A 22,628-nucleotide genomic window follows, 5' to 3' on the forward strand; every position below is an offset into this window, starting at 1 on the left:
AAAGAGAGTTAGACAAATATGAGAATCTGAATATGGCCACTGAGGAAGATGATCTAGGAATTAATTTGTTTATCTGAATGTTACAGTGCCAGTTCTACTTAAACTATAACACATTGGTAATTTTTAGATCACTGTAATAAGCATACAAAGAAATCAAGAACCCACTGTATGATGTTTGAGTTTTTTCAACCTTGTAATGAGTAGTCCTTTAGAAAGTACATGTTGTGGTTTAACCTCAGCCAACAAATAGTGTATACCCTGCTGGTTTTGACATTTTTAGCACTATATGTTTAATAGACTGCTTTAATGTAATACTTGTGTGTTTTAATTTCCCTTTTGTGCTAGCTCTCTGAGAAATATGGAGTCCATGTTTGTGGAGAAGGTGGAGAATATGAAACATTCACTCTGGACTGCCCTTTATTTAAGAAGAAAATAGTTGTGTAAGGAACAGTTTCTTCTATTTCCTTATATTAAAGTGACAGGTACATATTGAATGTTTATCTTGAGACAACTAGAGGTGGTAAGAGGTAAAACATGGCATTGGCAGTGGTAAAATATGTTCTCTAAGTTCACACACACTTTGTTTAACCCTGGCAAAGTCCTCTGAAAAACTAAATCAATACTTGACAAGATGAAGCCTTCAAAGAGGTCTATAAACTTTTAGACATTTGCTCTTTCATTTACTTGCTGGTTATGGCCTGCAGTAAAACTGATACCTACACACTGACACTTTTATCCTTTCAAGAAGTGCAAATTACCTGTAATATTTATCTTTCATTACAGCTAAATTTGATAAACTGCCACATCAGTGGCCAGTGGGTCCCATTAATTGTGTGTGTATGTGTGTGTGTGTGTGTAAATTTAGCGACTTAGAATGATAGTGATAAACATTTTTCTTCAATTACTACAGGATATTTTAAATACAAACTTTTCATGAATCCATCTCAATTACACTGCGTAGTTTATTCCTTTGACATAAATTGCAAAAATCTGTGTAGTGAAATATGGAAAATATTTGTGTCTTGATGTGAGTTTCTTATTAGCCTGTTAGGTAGCTAAGCCTCCTTGTTTCAAGTGAGAAACTTTGACTGCTGTTTCTTTTCTTAATAAGTAAACAGACTATTAATCATGTATTGGTGATTGATTCTCAGTTGTCTTAGGGAGGGTCAAGATTATGGAGCATATAGATGTGATTAAGGCTTTCATGGTGAAGATCTATTTGTTTCACGTCAGTGTAAGACTGGGATCTGTCTGTGTAAGCAATAGAGAACAAAGAACAGTTAGCTCTGTTTCATTGCGTGGCATTTGGGAGGAGATCAATAGACAAATTGGTAAAAATGTTGGCAGGTAGTCTGGCAGATGTCGCTGAAATACTGGTTGACTGTGCTCTTCATTTGAGATCAACCAAAGGGCAGTTTAAATAGGAATGTATTATAATATATTCTAAATGCACACTATCAGTGGTTTAAAGACGGTTAAAGTAACTAGGAAAAGCTAAAACAGAGGTGGTAGGACTGAGTTGTTTTTATTTCTCTTGGTGATACTCCAAATAATAATAAAAGTTAATAAATGCACAAAAATACATAAAAAACCAAATATATAAATCAGTGAGTATTTAATAATAAATATATGGCACAGTGGACTGATAAGCAGTTCCTCAACTATTTCTAAATATACATTTCCATAATGGAAACTGAATAGCTGCATTAGCATTGTGTGTCTCTGGCTTGATTAGTCCTGCTTAGCTCTTAACATTATTCATGTAATAAAGACATGTCCTTTGAGGGGCCATGCATATGAAATCTATTACTTTATGAACTTGTTAAGAAAAATATTTTGTAGTTCCTTTGTCGTTAAATAAGTTACAAGTTTAGTTATTTTCTACTATTCATTCTTGCTTCTCATATACACTGAATCTAAACAGACTTTGTTATCCTGTTAACTCTGCTAGTGTAGTTTCCAAATGTTTAGATATCCATGGTTCAGGTATACATCTGCTCTGCTGTACTGGTGAACTGGGACATGCAGGATCCAAGTAGGACTCCTTCTTTTACTTTGAAGTTAAATATTTTTTTTTCACATTTACTAGATATTCTTTAAATTCAACAGGCACATACAGTTAATACCTATTTTTTTTCATTCTGATATCAGTTTTTGTTAATATTTTTTGTTAATTAGTTTTAAGTAGTAAATGCATCACTGAAAAGTACTAGATTTCCCCTATATTGGACTTACTAACAAGCAGAAAATGTTTATTGAGAACGTACTCAGACACAGAGGATATGGTACTACTGGAGTCTTGGTGTCTGTTTTTTTGTATTTTTAATGATATATTCCTGTTGCTAAAGATTTCCAAAGTAATTTTCTACTGATTTCTGTTAGAAGACACTATGGTCATTTGAAAAAAATTATTTTAATCTTAAGGAACTATCTAAAAGGTATCTTATGTTCATATATTAAACATAAACAATATTTTAATCATAAAAAATCCTGATAATTACTCTGAAGAATGAAGCTGAGGCATATGTGTCAAAATACTTTAAAAGTTTACTTAAAGGGAAGTGGACCTTCTTATGTTAAAGGTATTTATAATTATTGTGCAATATTTTGTTATTTTAAATCCCAAAATACATTTTCCAGAACAGCTATTTCTGTTAATTTTACTCTTTTATTAAGGCACTGGAATCTGGCTGAGACTTCAACTGGTTTGAGTTTGCCTGGGTTTTATGTAGCATTACTAGAAATCTATCTATATCATCTCATTGAACACTATGAAGTTTCAAAGGGCACTGTGGTTTCAAGAAAGTTATGTGTTCTTAGTCCTTATTTAAAATGATTTTGGGATTTTCTTGTACTGCGCCTGAGTTTCTTTAATGTTTTCCTTGCATTTCTCACCTTCTGATGTTTGTTTCCTAGAGCTACCTTTTTCTTAAGTAGTGAAATCATGCAGATGGGTATAACAGATACTGCCTCTTGTGAATCAAAGTGTGACAGATTGTGTCTGTAAAAATGAAAACTAAAACTAACTAATTTGAATCAGCAGAGAGGAAGTTTATAATTGTTACCAACAAATTTGGCATTAAAAAGTTGTGTCTAGTAGTCTTCAATATCAGATGCAAGATGATTGAATCAGTCAGTTTCTCAGTGTGAAATATTCTGTGTTGTTAATACTTCAAAGACTAATGTCTGGAACATAAAACAATGGACTTCTAAAAAAATCTGTTGGTGAAATTAAAAGATTGCTTTACATATTAGTCTCTAGGATCTAAAACATAATGTAATTTATGCTTCCATAGACTACAGCTAACTGATTCTCTCAATATTGGTCTGAAAGTGTGGGAAAAATAAGGGAAGACTGATGAGCAGAATTGTAAACACACTCAAGTGGCTTGCAGTTGGAGTGTCAAAAAATACATGTATCATACTAATTGTTGTTTGACCTTGTATGTTGGATGAGTAGAACATCTGTGTTTAGATAACATAGGCCTGTGATAAACTTAGGGGCACCCTATCAAGCAAAAAATCATGCTTGAGATACCTGCCCTGCTGTGGGAAAGATCAAAGCAGAATATTATGCCTGTGCAAATCTCTGAAGTACAGGCAAACCCAGCAGCTTTGGTGCCCATGTCCCTGCTTTTGTGCCTCTGCCTGAATGCTGCGTTGGGGACTCCAGTTGGAGAGGTAATGAAAGCAAACTTACGCTTTGCATTTCAGCTGTGGTTTTGTGGTTGTTCGTGCATCCTGCCAGTGCCAGTTGACACAGGAAGTATAGTTTACTCCTTTTGAAAATTGAAAATTCTTGAAAATAATGTGTATGTTTGACAATATGATTTTATATACCAAACTACTTTTTCTTAATTTATATGGAAACACAGATAAGAAATTAATAGATTTTCAATTAGTTACCTTGGAGTTTGTGTTATCCATAGGCTAAGTATTGTCTATATATGAAATTATATACTAATATTTGATGAAAAACATTTTGTATTTCAGAGATTCAGCCAAGGTGATCGTGCATTCTGCTGATGCATTTGCACCTGTTGGCTACCTTCATTTTTTAAAATCACACCTGGAGAATAAGGCAAGTAGTTTGAAAATGTTGTCTTCCTTTAAAGATATATGCATGCTTTCTATTTTTCTATTGCTTTGTCACAATTTGGAATGAACCTACATATTCTCATGTGGGTGTAATTTCAAATAACAATGTACATAATTTCAAATAACAGTGTACATATTTCATTGAATTTCAGAACTTACCATAAGGAAAGAACGAACATAAATGCTTCCTTGTGTCAAGTGAGTATATTTGACACAAGGAAGTATAGTATATAGTATATTTGTGTGGCATTTTTCATCTTGAAGCCTCAAGGTGCTCAGCCAGCATGGTTCAGTCAAGCATGTGTGTAACCTGTGTAGTACAGGTAGCTACACTGTAGAACACAGCTATATTAGGAAACTGTATGAACAGTGTTGATTTGCTGTGAGGTGGCATCTCTTTTTGATGTTTCTGATGTAAAGTGGAAGATTTAAAAACTCACTAACCTTCAAAACCTTGGGTTTTGAGCATACTGTTTGAACATACTGAATTTTGTTTTATTTCTTCTGTGTGAAAGATACATCTAATGAATGACTTACGATCATGTAGAGGAGATCATCTTGGTCAAAAATTTTAAAGGAATCATTAGTTCACTGGGATTAGTTCTCTTAGTTTAGGATTCTATAGAAACAGCAGAACAGGAATAGGAATTCTGGTGGTTTAGAGGTTGCAGACTTTCATATGAGCAGAACTAAGGTCAAACCAGAATTTATTTTCTTAGTATTTTTCATTGCTTTTCTGTTTTTCCTTTTATTGTTTTATAGGGAAAATTATTTTTTTTTCCTCCTGAATCTCTATAAGTTTTAATATTTTGTTGAAGAGAGTGCCTCATGATCTGTCTTCTACTGTTGCAATCACCTTTTTATAGCTCTTCCTACATTTTTCTGTACTTTGATGATCTAGGTGCAGAAATTGTTATAGAGTGTTATTATATTGATATTTCACATTTCATGTCTCTTAAGCAACTCCATTTCCTGAATGTCTTTCAATAGATCATGCCTTCCCCTCTTCCCTTTCCCTTTTTTGTTTTTAATTTTATTTTTCCAAACAGGTAAAATACCTCTATGTTTTTCTTGCATGCTGGCCTCATTCTTGCCTTGGAAAGTAAATTGTATTTCATCCTGTCAGTTTCTAGTTTGGTATTTCTTTTGAAAATAAAACATTAAATATTTCTGTGGGTGACTCTGAAAAGTGAGTCTAACTATGTGAAGCAAAACCAAATAAGCTGAGTAAAGGAAAATTTGGGAATGGGGCATGGTGGGGAAGAGTGATAATATATTAATATTTCTTTGGGGGCACTGACTTTATTGCTCATGGCAAACTTGATGCTAAAATGCACCTTACATCACTACAATGTGACAGGCTAGGGAAAATGAAAACCACAAAGCTTTACATAAATCAGGAAAAAAATCATATTAAACTGCACAACATTTTATATAAGAATCAAGATTTTACTTACATCTGTTCAGTAGCTCTTTTCCCCCTCTTATGTAGATGTCTTAGATTTGATTAAAGCCTCACCCTTTCAGGCATTGTTGTCATAAATCATGTTTCCAATCCATTGTAGACAAAGCTGTCATGCTTTCTGAGAGGTAAGGTTTGCAGAGGCTTGCCCTGGACTTTGGTATATAAACTTATGTATTGTAGAGTTAAAAGAAAAATAGTCTAATTTCTGCAGTGGTTGTCTCAGAAGGAAAAGCATTAGAATCTTTTGGCCACAGATTATTTTATGTCATGATAAAATAAGCTAAATTTCTGAGAAGTTATGAGTATGGAGAACTGGTAAGTCTTTCAGAGTATGACTGTTAGCATCGTTTAACTGCATAATGATAAATGCATGCCTTCAAGATTGATATGCCTGTAGTACTGTACTTTTTGTCACTATTTGGTGCTAACCAGCCCTGCAGAAAATTTTAACTATCAGTTAGTAATTCAGCACTTGAAATCCAATCCTACAATAACAAAGTACTGCAGGGGAAAACTGCTTTAGAAGGAGAACTAGTTTTAGTTTCAGGCTTTCAAAGGATTGCTGAAAATTAAGCAAAAAAAAATGCACCTTTATGAACAATATGTAAAAGTAGTCACTTGTGTAAGCACTTTGAAGAAAACATTAATAGATTCCACAGTGAAGTGTAATTCTGATAAGTATTACGACATCAGTTCTGTTATCATTTCAGCTATGAGGTATACATATTTTTAACTGTATTGTATATTAATTTTTATCATTGTTATGTGCCACAGGTGTTAATTTTACATTCTTTGAATTTACTTTTAAAGTCATTATGCAATTATAGCTAGTGTAATCTTAGTCTCTGCTGTCTTTCCTCCTCTATAATGCATTTTCTTTAGCTAAATCTCTCATGTTTAACTACAAAGCCTGCCTAGAAATTTGTTTTAAATTGTTTCTGGCAGCAAAATGGGCCCCTGTGCCTAGGGGAACATAACATTTTACTCACTGTTCTGGTTTAATACATTACTGTGCAACTTCAAGATGTGTTTTTGCATAATAATTGAAGCTTTTTTAACACACCCTCTTTTCTTTCTTAAACAGTGAAACAGAAAAGGCTAAAGAGATAAATAAATATTTTATTATTAAAATGTTATTAAAAATTTGGTAAATACTTTTTATAGGCATTTTATATATTAAGAATAAATAATAATGGTAATGGGACATTAATGTCCAAAACTTGGGAATGCCTCATTTACTTCAGGGTAAAAAACAAGGTCATCACTCTAATATAGATACCTAGTTTTATCAATATTTTACTTTCCCCAATAAGACAGTCACTTCATACATTTACAAAGCAGAATGTTTTTTATTCAAGGGAGGCAATTTCTGAAGCATATTCCAGAATCTTTAAATCAAGTGTTTTGACTTTTGTACTCAATAAAAAATTAATTTTGAATATTTTCAATTAGGAAAAATACAACTGTGAAACAATTGTTTTACTTTGTCAGCACAGTGAACTTCCATAAATTTTTATTTTCTGCATATGGACTGTTATTCTATTGTGTTGCCTTTTAAATGATCATAAACAGAAATTAGAGCTGTTGGAGCCTCTGCTGCTGGGAACATACTTTTGATGACAGTAGTGAACATATTAGCTATTGTTCATGCTTTCAGATTTGCTCTTTCCCCCATTTAATAATGAATACTTTGTTCTCGTGTTCCAGTGAGTAGGAGCACTCGTACATCAAACAGTACAAGCTGTGAAACTGCAACCCCTTAAGTTATGGATAGTCCAGAATTAGAGGGAGTCATGTAGTTTTCTTTTTACATTTGGCAAAAGGAAGGACTCTGTTTGCCTATAAGAGGTACAGGAATCATTCCTGCTGCTGCTTTTTCTTGTATAATACTATTGCATTATATTACCTCTCATCAATTGATATTGTGTTTTCCTGTTTGTAAATGATTTTGACTTGTTTGGGTGGAACACTTTTCAGAAGTGCAAGCAGTTTGCCCCTGTTAAACATCAGGAAATCTATTTCACAGATCAATTTGGAGATAATTTTAAAAACACTTGTAAAGTTCTCTAACTTGTAAACTCATAAATTTAGAGAAGGTTTTCAGGAGATATTTGCATGTCATGTGTACTAAAGGTGCATGATCCTGCAGGTTATATTTGATTTAACATTGTTCCCTGTTTCTGTCCAGTTCCTTCAGGTCTGAATTATTTTAGTTAATCTACATGCAGGACTTTAGCTGTAGAATTAGACTTTATCAGTGATGACAGGGAAAATAGGAAGGAATTTCAAGTTGCAAAACATGTTTTGCTGGTGTCATTGTGAGTAGCATTTTTTGAATACTTTGTCATCATTGAATGATACTTCTCCTGCGTAACCTTTAGTTTCCCTTCTGCATCATAAGAATATAGATAACCCTTGTAGATTTGTTTTCAAAACTTGGTAACAAATACTGCAAAATGTTTTTTGTATGCTGATTTATTTCAAACACTAAGATAGTAAATAAAGGATTTTCTTTCCTTCTCCATTTGATTGCAGGTTTAGTCCAGTTCTCTTAGAAAAGATAATTTTTAGTTCCCTTTTCATAATGAAGATACTTTATTTGAAAGAATTTTGGAGTAAAAGACTTTCCTTCCTATGAGTCTGTGTATTGTACTCGAAATACTGCAAGATGTATGTGGTCTCTCTCATTATATTTATTTCAAGGAGTTCTGTTATCAAGGTACATCAAAAGAAATAAAGAGATGATCATAATCTTATGCCTTCTGAGATCTCTGCCCCACTGTATTCTCATTGCTGCTCAGTGGGAGAGTTATCAGTTTTAGAACTGTGTTGTGATAGGTTTTTATACCAGTTTCTGTAGTGGAGAATGTAAGCTTTTCAAGAAGGCAATCTGTTGTTTTCATAAAAGACCACTGCATGGAATTTCAGCTATATCAGTCAAAGTCCTAGCTCCAAGGCTTTTTCAACAGGAGAATTTGGATCTTGTAACACTCGTGCATTTGCTTAACTTCATTCTGAGCGCGCTTGCATCAATGACATGAGTTATGTGAATATAGTTAAGCGTATGCATACATGCAGGCTCTGATCCAAAATTAGGTTGGTATCACAATGTACAGTGGGTGTGGGAGAAACTGTGTAACAAATGAGAAAATATATTGCTTCTGTGAACTAACATGAAAATGTTATGTGATAAAATAGGTTCTGTAAGATTTAATTAAAATGTCATTATAGCAAGCTCAATGCTTTCTTTTTAAAGTGATGAGAAAATATTATTCAGGGAAAGTTAGTCTATTTGTGGCAGTCTATAAGTTTTAGCTTCTTAGATTACTTTTTCTGTTGAGAGGAATGGAAGACCAACATTTGTATGAGATTTGAATATAGCTACTAAACAGAGTCTGGCAGCTCTACTTAGGCTGTCATTGAGCCTGTTGTTCTTCGAGTGCCAGGTTCCACACCTAATACTTTTCTATAGCCTGCACCTGTGCTGCTGCAGAAAGCAATTGATTACCCATGGTTTTTGAGCATTGTGGGAGTCGGCCTTTAATGAGTCATTGTGATGTATCATAGACGTTGACATCAACAGTTGTCTCTAATTATTGTCTGTAATTATTTTTGTAATTATATAAGAGATATTGTAAAATTCCTGATATTTCATAGTAATTTCCAAAAATTTTGCAACTGACCAGCTTTTTATTATTTGTGGAAACACAGATGTATACTTTTATTTATCTCTGTGAAGCACTATTGATATAAACCTGATTCTTTATAAAATATTGACTTATTAGGAGGAAGGGATGTGACTATGGATGATACGAAAATTTCATGTGGCATCAATTTGAGATATTTATAATATTACCAAATTAGAAAGCTACAGGGGAGTTCTCTGTGTTATGCTAAACCACTTGTGATACAGTCTGTGAGGCTCACTACATCCCCGTGAATTTTTTTATGAAAGACATTTTGAAGAAATCATGTTTAGAAACACAGATGAAAGAACAATTTTAACAGATAGCATAAAAATGGAATAGGTGCTATTTTCATATTCACCTGCAGAGCATATAAATTTGGTACTCCAGGTTAGGGAATGGAGAGAAGGTACAGGTCTTTAATAGCAGCTACAGAAGATGTCTGTAGCTCTAGATCTCTTAAAAGGTGATTACGTAAAGCTTAATTAAAGCGAGTAACAAACAGGCAAGCTGGAACTTTTCCCTTTCCAGTTAACAATATTTTTTTCCTAGTGACGGATTTTTGTTGCATATTGAAGTTAAATCCAGGTGATGTAAAAACAAAACCCAAAAGCAGCATTGTGATAGCATCATTCACATCACCATGTCTGTGCATGCTTACTCAGGGGGTAGGACCAAGAAGTGCAAACTCTGTATATGTTACATTAGTACTTCCCTGAATGCCCGTGCTGCAATGCAAATTGATTTCTTCATGGTGGATGTTATGAATTACCCAGTGAAAGCAACTAATTTAATAAAACAACAATTTGCAAGAAGGAAGTGGTAGCACTTTTAGCACTTGATGCCACTATTATAGTCTGTATACTTCCTTAAAGTGACAACTCATGAGAAAAAAATTGGAAACTTTAAAAAAATTGAATTTTCTTGGTTCTTGTAGCACAATCGAACTTTGAATCTGTTTCAATGAACTTATTTGTGTTCCTGCTTTGTTTGTTTGTAAGTCATACCTGAAGGCTTAGGGGCTATCTGGCAGCCCTCTAGGTAACAGCAAAATACTGACGGCAGTAGCCAAAGGTGTAATTCAAAGAGTGGGAAATGGTAGGGGTGCTGCTGGATGCTTGTATATTGTAATGTTGGAATGCATGTCATGTTTGTGCTAAATTGCAGTTTTCATCTTTCTGCTATTAGGTTACATTTACTTGACTTCTTTTAACCTCTCATGTAAAGTAGATTCACATAAAGTAGATTATTGCCTTGACTTTCATGTCTTTCTTGGAGGAATGAATAAAATGAAGTCCAATCAAAGGACATCAACCTCTCTTAGAGAATAACTTTAATGTTTACAGTGCCTATAGAACTACCCATGAGCCCTTTTAGAGGCAGCAGAATTGAGTTTCCTCTCACAGGTACTTTAGCCTTTTTGTAATTTAGCCTTTCCTTAAAATTTCCAAATACACTGCTTTAAATTACCAGAATCCTTTTTCACTCCAATGAAGTCTAATATCGATGTAAATGAATTATCATTGCAGACTTCTGATGCATACTATAGTTTTCTGCCTTTTTTGGGGGGTTGTTTGTGGATAATATCAAGAGAAAATTTTGAAGTTGCAATAAGATATGTTTTCTTTTCCAAAGGAAAGAAAAAAAATACAATAAAATTATACAATAAAAATTACTTCACTATATGATGTTAATATTCTTTTTTAATGACATTTTGCATGGAACACTAATTTATCAGCTAAAAGAATACTCAGCAGTTTCTAATCCATATTTAAGGATTGCCACAGGCTTCCTATTTTGTCAACTTTTTATCTTACTTCATTTGGCTTTATTAAAATTTTTGTGAATTTAGTATTTTAGAAGCCTGCAGAAAAATGCATAGCTTAGACACTATATGAAATCTGAGATATTTGTGAAGAGATTTAATTGATAGAATCTGGAGTTACAGTATGCAGTGGTAATTGGTTAAGGTTTATAGATAAATTCTGTCATAATTCATATTGCTTTTATATGAAGACAAGTAGTATTAACCAAGCTAGTGATCCCAAAGTTAATGTGCTCTGCAGATTAGGCTGCCTAGTAAAATCAGATGAAAGAGAGTAGGGATTCTGATTGCTCTAAAATTAAAAAAAAAAAAACAAACAGAAAAACAAGCAAACAAAACAGAACCGAAACCAACAAAACAAACAAACAAACCCAAAAATGTATTCTGTAATTATGTGATTTGTTGAAAATATAATGAACACAGAATTTTTGAAGACTGGTAAGTAAGCACTCTGCCTGCGTATTTTGCTTTAAAAGGTGTGTTGGGTAGTTTTCTCTTCCTAGTCCTGAGAAAACATTTGGGAAGGATGATTCTCCTTCGTTGTCAAGAAATTACTTTGATGTATAGGTCTTGGGAAATGCTCTTTTCTGTATCTCAGCTCATACCAAAGTGTTTGATGGAAAGGATAGTCTTTTTGAGATAATAGAAAGAGGGTTTTTTTTTACGTGGACTGCCTTCATTCATGGTTCAAAAGTTTTAAAACTTTCTCACTGGTCTTTTGTTCGGCTTCAAGCGTTTGATGATGGTGTTAACTATAAAATTGCCACTTTTGTGCTTTAATTCCTTTATTCACTTAGTTTATACTATTTTTTTAAAAACATAGTTTTTAAAAACTCTTGTATGTAATTGTGGAATAGCATTACTTCATCATATTATTCTTTCTGTCTCTATTCTTGAGTCTCATAATTTTTCATATCTACTGTCCTTACTTACTACTAAGTCTACACTTTTCTTCCATATGATATGTCAACAGGAGTACGTTATGTTCTGCCAGTTTCTGCAATCTAATGAGAAATCGTATGCTATTCTTCTGTGAATTATTCTAATATATATACCTGTTGAGCTATAGTATTTTTTGTAATTTAAACACATAATTTGATAAAATGTGCTGATTTCATACTGCTTGGCATGCTGTTTACTTGCTTATTTTGTAATGTTTGTCTCAAGCGGGAGGAATCTTCGGGTACTTTTGTGGTCAATCGCTGTTCTTGTGACGTAAGCTGCACTGATGACGATATTTTCCCTTCATCAGAAGAGGATGAACCACAGAAAACCATTCCAGTCATCTGGAAGTCTTTGAAACCTAATTTTTTGGATTTCAGTAAGTTTTGCACAGCTTTAAGAAAAAAAATCAGAAAAAAAGATTGAATATTTCATGCCATGTGGACCATGTTGTTAATTAGTATACAAACATTCCTGAAAAGAATGTACTCGACCTGTAATAACTAGTTGGAAAAAAGAGAGTCTACTAGAATGTGGTTTTCTGATATGAATGAATAGATCTGTAGTAATGAAGCATTTTGAGTTAGGTTACAGGAGCATAACATTTTTTCCTTCCTTCTCTCACTCTCCCTCTCCTCCTGGGAGTACCACAACATCACCATTATACCACGTACAAAGGTGGATAAACTTTCTGAAGACTAAGTTTCACAGCTAACAGTGTTTAGTATTGAATAGTATTTAGGTACTTGGTATTTCTTGGATATCAGTAAGTGCCTGGTGGGCTTTAAAAATGTCTAAACATGTTATGCATTTGCAGAGGTTATCAGAACCAGGTTAAGCACCTAACTTTCATTAGAATTTGGAGTACAAGTTTGATAATCTGTTTCCACGTTGCTTGGATGCTTTTGAAAATTTTAGTTTTTCAGTGTCACCTCTTGTGCCAAGTCTGTAAACAAACAGGCCGAGACATTGTAAAAGGTCAGCAAAAATGTAAAGGAGGAAAGAAAGTAGTGAAATTCTCAGCTAAATGCTACTTAAATGCATATTTTCTGAAAGCAGTGTTGGAGAAGGATTTGTCAAGTAGCATTTGGAAGCTTTGCTATCAGCACGCTTTTAAATTTTTATATGTTTATAAGTACTTTTGAACATGTTTTTACAGTTTGTGATTTTCTTTTCCGTAGAAGTTCTTATTAATTAAACAATTTAAAATATATCCTAGGTTAATCTGAAATCTTTCATTATTATAATCATAGTTCTATTCTTCGTTTCCCATAGCTAAGACGTTTGCAAGTTCAGGAAAATCCCTGAGTGGTTACCAGTGGTTTTCAGGTATCACTGCCTACTTCCTTCCATCAAAAGACACAAATGCTCAAGATGCAGCACGGGAAGCATTTTCTTCTCTCAGAGGTGCTTTATTCAGTTAATGCGTTATCTGCTGTCACTTAATAGTGTTTTTAATATGGTATTAAGGAAGAATCATGTGGTTTTATAACTTTAAATGTTGTGGTTATTGGTTTGCCATCTCATTTTGCATTTGATTGGAATCTTTGATATCTTTGATATTTAACACATCATAATTTTACTGGCTTTGAAGACCCTGGAAAGCCAGAGTACTGTTCGTATCACTGTAACAATACTATTTCCACAGTACTTGCCCACTTTATAGCTTTCTTGAAATATATACTGTGTGTGTGAGTATGTATGTGTGCTATGGATGCTGTCTACTTGCTAAAACAATTTTGTAGCTACCATAATTTTAAATTAAGTTTTCTCGGAAGTTGTTATGCGTTTTGGCGTCTAGGATTAGGTCAGTAGCAGTAAATCTCATTTATATTCCTAATGTAAAGGAGATTGCTATCTTGGGAATCATGAAATCCAGGTTCCTTACTATCCCACTCTTACAAGATAGTGACATATAAAATAAAATGTTCATGGTTTTGCTTTGTATTTTTTCATTCTAAAGTTTAAGTAAAGTATGTTTATACATGCGTTATTCATAAAAATGAAACTAATTTTTAGTATCTAAATGGTTAAGCTCATATTCTTTTTTATGAATTTGTGTAAGGTATTGTATTTTTTTGCATTTGCATTCAGGATGCAATACAGCATGGAAAAGAAACCCCAGAATTTTTTTCAGAAGCAAATTTATACTTGGTAGAAGGTCATTAAGCTAGTTTTTGATTGTTTGGAAATCAGCAAGGTGGATATGATCAGAAGTTTACTAAAAATGACAATAGTTTTTATCTGCATGTAATCTATAAAGTGAAGCAAAAGAGTTGTACAGTGTTTTATTGTGTTCTCATTATATTTGAATGGAAGTCTGCTTGTACATACAGTATGTATTTTTGCCTTAGCATCTGCCAAAAAAGATTTGTCTTTGACTAGTGCAGTAGCCTATTGCTTTCAAGCAGATTACTTGCATTACCTGTATTATTGTAAGGAAAAAAAAGTAATTTTCTGATCCTTTGTAGAAAATATCAATTCTCACATTTATATATTCTCTTTTTGGAAGTGGGTGTGGAAAGCTGAATGACTTATGGTTCTGTCATGGCAAAAGAAGCTATTTGTTTCTGAGAACTTAATCTGCCAATGGCTTTTTCTGAACTCATAATCTATACAGCAGTTCAGTCTTCAATGCTGTGAGAATGGAATAAGCACAGTCGTTTTAACCTCTTTGCTGGGTTAACTGATTTAATCACCTCTAAAGTGGATGAGTGCTGACAAAAGGATTTGGAAATGGAAATTTATTACTAGATGCTATGAAATGTTGTTCAGTAAAATGGATGGAATTTTATGAAGCCAAAAATGGGAGGGAATGTCGTATATTACTATTTATACATTTAGTTTCTTAAACTCTTTTGTTAAACTTTTTCTTTAGATATGATTGGAAGATGACAAAGATTGCTGTGCTTTATATAATATAAAGCAGCTCTGGTGAAGTTTTACCATGGTGAAGTTCCATAGGCTTGAAGGAAACTATATGGATTTTTATTACACATGAAAATTTAGTCTAAAATGCTACTTGCTGTAGACAGTTTGAATACTGTATTTTGTGGCTCTCAGCCTAAGGATGCTGGATAACCACTTAATAAAAAAAAAAAAAAAAAAGCTGTACTTCAGCCAATGTAACCTCTTGGGTTAGTTCTGTTTAGGCAGTTCTGCTAAAGTAAGGGTGAGTTTCACCTGATCATATTTTATAAATTATAAGAAACCATGAAATTCAAGAGAAAGGCTATTTAGTTTCCCTGTATATCCTGTAGATATGCTATGTAAGATTCCTCTCCCTGAGAAACAGAACTTCTTGTGAAGAACCCAAGTAAGATTGGTAACTAGTTCACCATTTATGCCTTTGTGCTAGAGAGAACGGTTTGGGAGTCAATTTTATTCTGATTACAATCCAGGGAGAAGTTATTTTCCTCCATTCCTCTAATTCATGCAGGGGGAAAGAGATTGTACTTAGATTTTTTTAAATAAAGGCATAAATTATGAATTTTTCCAAATCACTGCCTTCAGCTTGCTCTGTGTCCACAAATTAGAGTCAGTTTGTTGGCTCCTACATTTTAAATTTAGAGTGAGGGTGTTTGTGTGTGAGGAGCTATGTGTCAGTTTGTTGGGGGTTTTTTCTCCCTCCAGTATTTCATGTAATGCTGCAGAACTTCTAACTGCAGTCCAAGACTCTTTCTTCTTGACTAAAATTCTGGCTGGAAATTTGAAATTTGTCCTTTTTTCCTCCTTAAATGGTGACATAGCAGCTGGTATTGACATAGGGATTGCTGTCAGGTAGCATTCAAATACATTTGTATTTTCGGACAGAATTGCCTTTGTGTGCTAATTTATCAGCTGATTTTTCTGGAGATGTATTTTGATTTCACAGGATTTCTGTATTGATTGTTACAAAAGCTCTTATATCCCTTGTGCGCACTTCTGACTTGTGACTTTTCTGTCAATGAGAATTACCCTCTTCAGATTGCCAAGTATGGCAGTAAAGCTGAGATATTTAGAAAAAAATTAAGTATTAATGTGACCAAACTAATCTTTACGAAAGTGTGCAAATTCCTGAACTGTCTTTAAAAGCACTGAAAAGTTTTACACAAAAACTATGTTTCTCACTAAGACAACAACCATCAGGGATTGTCTTTATACTCTTGTACTTCTCAAATGGAAAACTAATATATAAGTATATACATGTACACACTGTAACATTAAAGGGCAAGATCCCGAAAATTACACTGAGAAGAGCTTTACATGACTTAAGTTAGGTGACATAGTACTCTGTTATTATATATGTTCTATATTCAAAGAAGCTTTTGTCTTTATTTAGTTTCTATTGCTCATGAGTTACAAAAGATTCACACTGCAGAGCAGATCACATATCTTGTTACATGATTGACTATATAAGAGTAATACATTCTCCCTGAGTGCTATAACTGGAATCTTCTATGCATACACATTCAGATGATCTTGACTTCTTGGTATCTTTTCTTTAGCTGTCTGTCTGAGCTTTCCTCTGCTCTCATCTTTCCTTCATTTCTCCTGTGGCCACTTCTGTTTCCTATTGTCTGTCTTGCCATTCATAACTCTTTTTTTATGTGAAGATTATTATTGCAGTGAGAGTCTTTAAAAACAGCTTAGACAAGCATCCCTCTGGAATAGCATATAAATATTTGATCTTTTCTTTGAAGAAGGTGATGCACTGAAGGACCTCTTATTGTCCCTTTCAGTTCAGTCCTTTTGTGATTCAAAGTCCTTTGTAGATTCCTAGCTGTCATAAAATGGAGCTCCTGCCCCCCACATGGAGATAATAAAACTTACGGATACAAGTAATTTGCACTGTAACATATCTGCATGCATGAATGCATGATGTGTTTTCATGGGGCAAGAATTTACCACTGCTTAGAGTAGATAAAATTTATTTTGTACTCTGTTTTTGTGTATTTGGAAAACTAACATGAAAGAATTTAATCAAAACAATAGCTTTATATTGGAAAAAGTATATTGCAAAGTATTCAGTCATGTTTAGACAACAATTAGGTTATTACCAGTTGGTTTTGCTGAACAAAACCAGGATTTGTGCCTTTCTACAAACATTTAAAATATTCTCTCTCTAACAGCTATATTATTTTTATCCTGCAGCTAATATGACTTCAGAGGGATTGAAACTGAAGGATATTATTTTGGTTCATCTGTATATGAAGAGCATGAAACATTTCAGTGTTATAAACTCAGTTTATGAGACAGAATTTGATTTGTGTCCACCAGCAAGGTAGGATTAAACTACTACTATAGTATATTTATGATACACTGTAATACACTGAATTATTGTTGCCATATTTGTGAAGCATTTTACCAAATGTTTGTGCCTCAAAGACTTAGAAGTAGAGTTTTCCTGCCTTTTGGAGTAATCACATCACAGCTTCTCAAGTCAAAAACACTAAGGTTAGAAATTCTTGCCTTATCATATATCATAAGGCTTACAAATGCCCCCCCATTTGGACTTAGAGAGGGATAATACATTGTTTGCAAGTCTTAGTTCTCTGTGGATTGAGTGAACTGACAAACGTTTTATGTTGCTGGGATTTTCTTTGCTTTTCCTTTTCATTTGCATCCCATGACCTGCTGGCAGTGCTTCTCAGAATGCATCCCAGGATATCATCAGCCCTCTTTACCACAAGGGCACATTATTTGCTCATGTTCGATTTGGTGACCATCAGGAACCTCCAGTCCTTCTCTGTAAAGCTGCTTTTGGGCCAGTGGACCCCCAAAATACACTGGAACTCGGGTTTCTTTCTCCCCAGTTGTAGGACTTGCAGCTTCTCCTTGCTGAACTTGATAAAGTTCCTGTGTGCCTGTTTCTTCAGCCTGTCAAGATCCATGTGGGTGGCAACTTGCCAAGGGTACACTGTGCCCAGTCATCCAGATTATGAATGAAGATGTTGAGCAGGACTGGACCCAGTATGGGCTCCTGGATGTTCACCTGTGAAACTTTGTGCCACTGATCGCACCCTCTGGGCCTGGCTGTTCATCCAGTTTTCAATCCACCTCACTGCTCATCCGGCCCTTACATCAACAGCTTCTCTTTGAGGGTGTTACAGGAGACAGTGTCAAAAGCATTACTGAAGTCAAGGCAGACAACATCTACTGCTCTGCCCTCACCTATCAAGCCAGTCATTTCATCGTAGAAATTCAGTCTGTCCTATCTTCGTACTCAGCTCCTCTCTAAGTCTTTCCTGGGTGAGGGACTCTGCTGAGTGTGTCTGGGTGCCAACAACTGCAGTCCCACGTGCCTGGGTGGCAGCGATTGGAGATACCCAAGTGAATGAAGCCCAGTGCCAGCTGTGGCTGTGTGTACCTGCGTGTGTGTGTCTCTGTGCGAGTGCAGGGTCTGCACCAGTAACTGCAATGGGGCTGCAGCCTCCTCGTATGCCCAGGTGACAGCAACTGGGGAGAGGGGGATCCAGGGGCAGCTGCTGTGCAGACGGAGTGTCTGAGCTGGGCTGCTGGGCAGCTGGGCTGCTTGGATCCCCAGCTTGGGGGATGTACGTGTGAATGTTTATATTGTTTCCAGTGCAACTCCACCCTGCACACCAGGGAGGGGAGCGGGCTGAGGCTTTTGATGATGTCTCGGTTTGTGTGAGGGCTCTGTGTCTCTGACTGCATTGATTGGTGTGGCTGGCCATGGCTATTTGTATGTACGTGGTGCATGTGCCTGATCTGTGTGCGTGTACCCACTGGGAATATGTGCTTGGCCTGCCTACGGGTTGGAGTGGGTGAATGGAGCTATGGCAGCCTCACCTCTCTCGGGCTCTTTGATGCAACCTGATTCCTCCTAACTAAAAAGAATACGGAACTGCAGAAAAAAGTAAACAAAGCACTGAAAGTAGAAAGGAAGTGAAACAATGCAAAAGTGTAGGAAAGCTTTTTATTTAAGTTTGTATTATTATATGAGGCCTTTGCAAGCTGTAATGTGCTTATTTCCAGATTACTATTATTGCAATTTGTAAAGTAAAAAAAAAAGGACTCTGCCCAGAGTCTTGAGCAATGCAAAGCGTCCCTTTCCCACGGATCTTCCTGTGTCCTCAAACAAAATAGGAAAAAGAAGGGGACCAGTATAGCTCTGTGATATAACAGGGAGCCCGTTTCAACATCTATGCTTGTTTGAGTAAAGAGTATGAAATTTGTGCAAAAAGTAAAATGGTTGAACTGCCTTAGATGTATGTTTAATTTAACATTTCCGAGTTTGGAGAAAAGTAACCAGTATTGCCAAGGTTTAATTTGGCATCCTTTTTAAAGCTGTTACTTTTTTTTTCCAGAATTTGAACCTTTTTCTTAAACTTAAAAATTTGAAAGAAACTTCCAGCAAGGAAGGGCTTTTGATTTATTCTTCTAGAACGGAGAAGCCGTCAAATAGTTAATTAAATATTTGTTTTCTAAACAATGTTGCAGGGAATTAAGATGTCAACCAACCATACTTGCAGGCATCTCCATTACTGAATTTAAACTGTTTTTCCAAAAAAGTACTCATGGTAGGGCATGGAAGCCTGTAAATTGAAAAGAGAGTAAGATGAAGCAGAGAGAGCTATGGATGAGTGAGACCTCCAGTTTGACTGGTGGTGTTTTCCCTTCCCGAGAGGGAAGACCAAAGCGGATTAAAGATGAGCAGGTTCCAAGTGATTAGTTCAGTTTATTACATTCTCAGCTGAATCCCTCTTTGTCTGTGTGCTTCCCCAGCCTTCCCTCCTGCTCCGAGAATCAAAAAGTTAATTACTGTAATTTGCAAAATGTACATACAGTGCCTTAGTACATGGAAATCATGGAGGTGGGTCTGAAACGCTGCAAGACTGCCTTGGCACCTCACCACCACTTTTGCCATCCTTCTTGGTTTCAGCTCTATGCGATGTGTCTGTTCACAGTTCCGTTGTTTTCTGTGCTAAGTAGAAAAGGTGGCTGTTCCTAATTGTCTCCTAGCTCTACGCACAATTTTTGTTCCTGTGTCTTTTGTTTATTCCCTTCCTTCTGATTACAGAAAATCATTCTGTTCAGAAAAATTAACTACCTTCATCATTTAGCTAGCATTCAGGAGGCTCAGCATGACAGTACTTTGAAACAAAGATCCTTTATTTTCCCTATACTGGTAGTTAACTAACTGTATTTTCATATTAAGATGGAAGTTCATAACATTTTCTATTTTTCTGAGTTCTCCATTGCTCCATGGGAGCTTCTGGCTGCTGAGCAATTTTGAAAATCTGGTCGTATGTAAGGGAGACTCAAAACTTTAGAAGTACTCATAAATAAGACAGATATTGCTATTTTCTGAAAATGCGAATTTATATGGAAGTTGAATAAATATAACAGTGGTTGTTGTCATCATCTATTTTTCATTTTATTTATCAGTGATACATCTGTGCTTTCTGGATATTGAATGTTACTTGATAGTAAAATTCCATTAAAACTGAAAGCTTATTTCAGTAATTACAAAGGCAGCCACTTACTTGAGATTTGTTTCAGGATTCTTGTTTGTTTACTTTAAATTTTATTTGCTAAACCTAATTTTCAATTACTGCAGTCCTTTAAACATGTAAATACGCTTGATGGTGGAATTGAAGGCAACCACATAAAAAGAATTCAGAATAACTTTAAATAAACCTGAAGGACTACCGTCACGTGCAGAGTTCTTACGTTCTAGGGAAGTCTTGTAGTAGAAGGGTCTGCCGTGTGTGTATCGTAGGCTTGATAGGCAGTTGTATTGTGGGCATGTGTGAGATGGGAATATCTGCAAGTGCGTGAGAAGTTTCTACTGGAGCTAAGCTGCCAGATGTCTGGAGAGGTCTGAGTACAGGATAAAATTTATGGACAGAAGAAAGTGAAAACAGAACAAGTTAAAAAATGATAGGCCTGTTTACGCAACCTGCTTTCTCTTTCTGCTCCCCTCCCATTCAACTGACTTTCATAGACTTCTGAAATTCATACCAGCCTGTGAATCACTGTAAGGGTCTATCCAGAGCCTTCTGAAGATTCAGAGGAATTTTGGCTAGGAAACCAACTCTCTTTCCTCAACAATTGAGGACCTGGGATTCTTCTGAATTGTTTTTGATGAGAGAGTTTGTTTTCTCAGCAAAACTCTGTTTGGCTTTTAGGGGGTTTAATAACAGCTCAAAAATGAGATGTCTCAGTTACAGTTTTCTTTCACATTTATCTTTTCACATTTTTGGGTCCCGTTTCTCTCACGGGAAGTTTTAAAATATTCTCTATTAAGGTTGCAGGTTTTCTCATAGCTGCAGGTGTGCTATCCAGTTTAAGATTTTGATTATCAATATGTCTTGATGCAACTGTGACCCTCAAAAAAAGTGGTGAAACTGTAGACGTTTAAGTGCTAAATAGAGTTTAGTTTCAGTTGTATAGTTGTATTAAAGATATTGCCTTTAAAATATATTGAAAAAATAAGCAGTAGGTGAAAGATCCACAAAGATACCGGTTTTAAGCTTCACTTTGAAAAGCTATCCCTGGTTAGGCAAAACCAGAAATTTCTATTCCATCTGTAAGCTTTAGTCTGGCTTCCAGATCAAGTGCCTATATAATTATAATGATGAGGTATAAAAAGCTTTAAAAATTTAGCACAGTTGCACTCTTTTTCAACAGTAGTATACTGAGAGATTTGGGATATTTTTTAATTATTTGAAATATTTTAAAGATATTTAGTATTTTGTTATAAGGGCTGAGGCATAGAGATGTAACATTTCCTTAAAATAAAATCATACTAAAATCTACTCACGTAGAGGTTAATTGATTACCATGGATAGTTTCAAGAAGTCTGTGTTTGCAATTAAAAATGTTTTATTAGTTTGAAAGAGATTCCTCATAGCATTCACTTAAAAGAAGCAATTACATTTCTGCTATAGGTATAGGTGCAGGTGAAACTCCCCCATGGCACTGTACTAGGTGATGCCATAGTTATAATTTTTGTTCCATTGTCTGTGACTATTTCAATTTTTTGTTCCAGTTGGAAAAGTAATTATACCAAAGACATTGTTGCTCAGTGGAATTGAACCATGGGACTACATTCAGACAGCACACTTTAGGTCAGGTTTCTGCAGTTTGCTCTCTTTACTCTTGGTGGCAGCACAGCTCTCTGGTGTAGCTGCTGCTCCTCCCAGTTCTGTATTATCTTCAGACTTGCCAAGCATACACTGTGTCCCATCATCCAGATTATGAATGAAGATGTTGAGCAGGACTGGACCCAGTATGGGCTCCTGGATGTTCACCTGTGAGACTTTGTGCCACTGATCCCACCCTCTGGGCCTGGCTGTTCATCCAGTTTTCAATCCACCTCACTGCTCATCCGGCCCTTATATCAACAACTTCTCTTTGAGGATGTTACAGGAGACAGTGTCAAAAGCATTACTGCTGCCTTAGTAGCAATGATTATTAAGTCTTCCCTAAAGTGATTATGTTTGGAAACTTCTAGGTGTTTGTGACAAATGTTATCTTGTTCTGTTTCTTTTTTTAAATACAAAACCAAAATAGTTAGCTGAGGAGTTCCTTTAGAGTCACATCATGAGATGTGATCCAATGTGATTGTTTTTAATTTCTTGTGTTTCCATCAGATAATCAGTTT

At 35.2% G+C, this 22,628-nt stretch overlaps 1 protein-coding gene across 6 annotated transcripts in view; it reads left to right on the forward strand.

Moving 5' to 3' along the window:
* DPH6 (diphthamine biosynthesis 6) overlaps window positions 1–22,628 on the forward strand; it is a 206,509-nt gene that overhangs the window by 66,324 nt on the left and 117,557 nt on the right. For all 6 annotated transcript variants that reach the window (XM_027709122.1, XM_027709095.1, XM_027709132.1 and 3 more), the window contains 5 exons: window positions 346–440; window positions 3,994–4,081; window positions 12,242–12,395; window positions 13,292–13,423; window positions 17,150–17,279. In XM_027709122.1, the coding sequence (XP_027564923.1) occupies window positions 346–440; window positions 3,994–4,081; window positions 12,242–12,395; window positions 13,292–13,423; window positions 17,150–17,279 (599 nt within the window). The remainder of the gene's footprint in view (window positions 1–345; window positions 441–3,993; window positions 4,082–12,241; window positions 12,396–13,291; window positions 13,424–17,149; window positions 17,280–22,628) is intronic.

This window comes from Neopelma chrysocephalum, unplaced genomic scaffold (assembly GCF_003984885.1).
Source record: "Neopelma chrysocephalum unplaced genomic scaffold, ASM398488v2 Primary Assembly neopelma1_24, whole genome shotgun sequence".
NCBI classification, from domain to species: domain Eukaryota; kingdom Metazoa; phylum Chordata; class Aves; order Passeriformes; family Pipridae; genus Neopelma; species Neopelma chrysocephalum.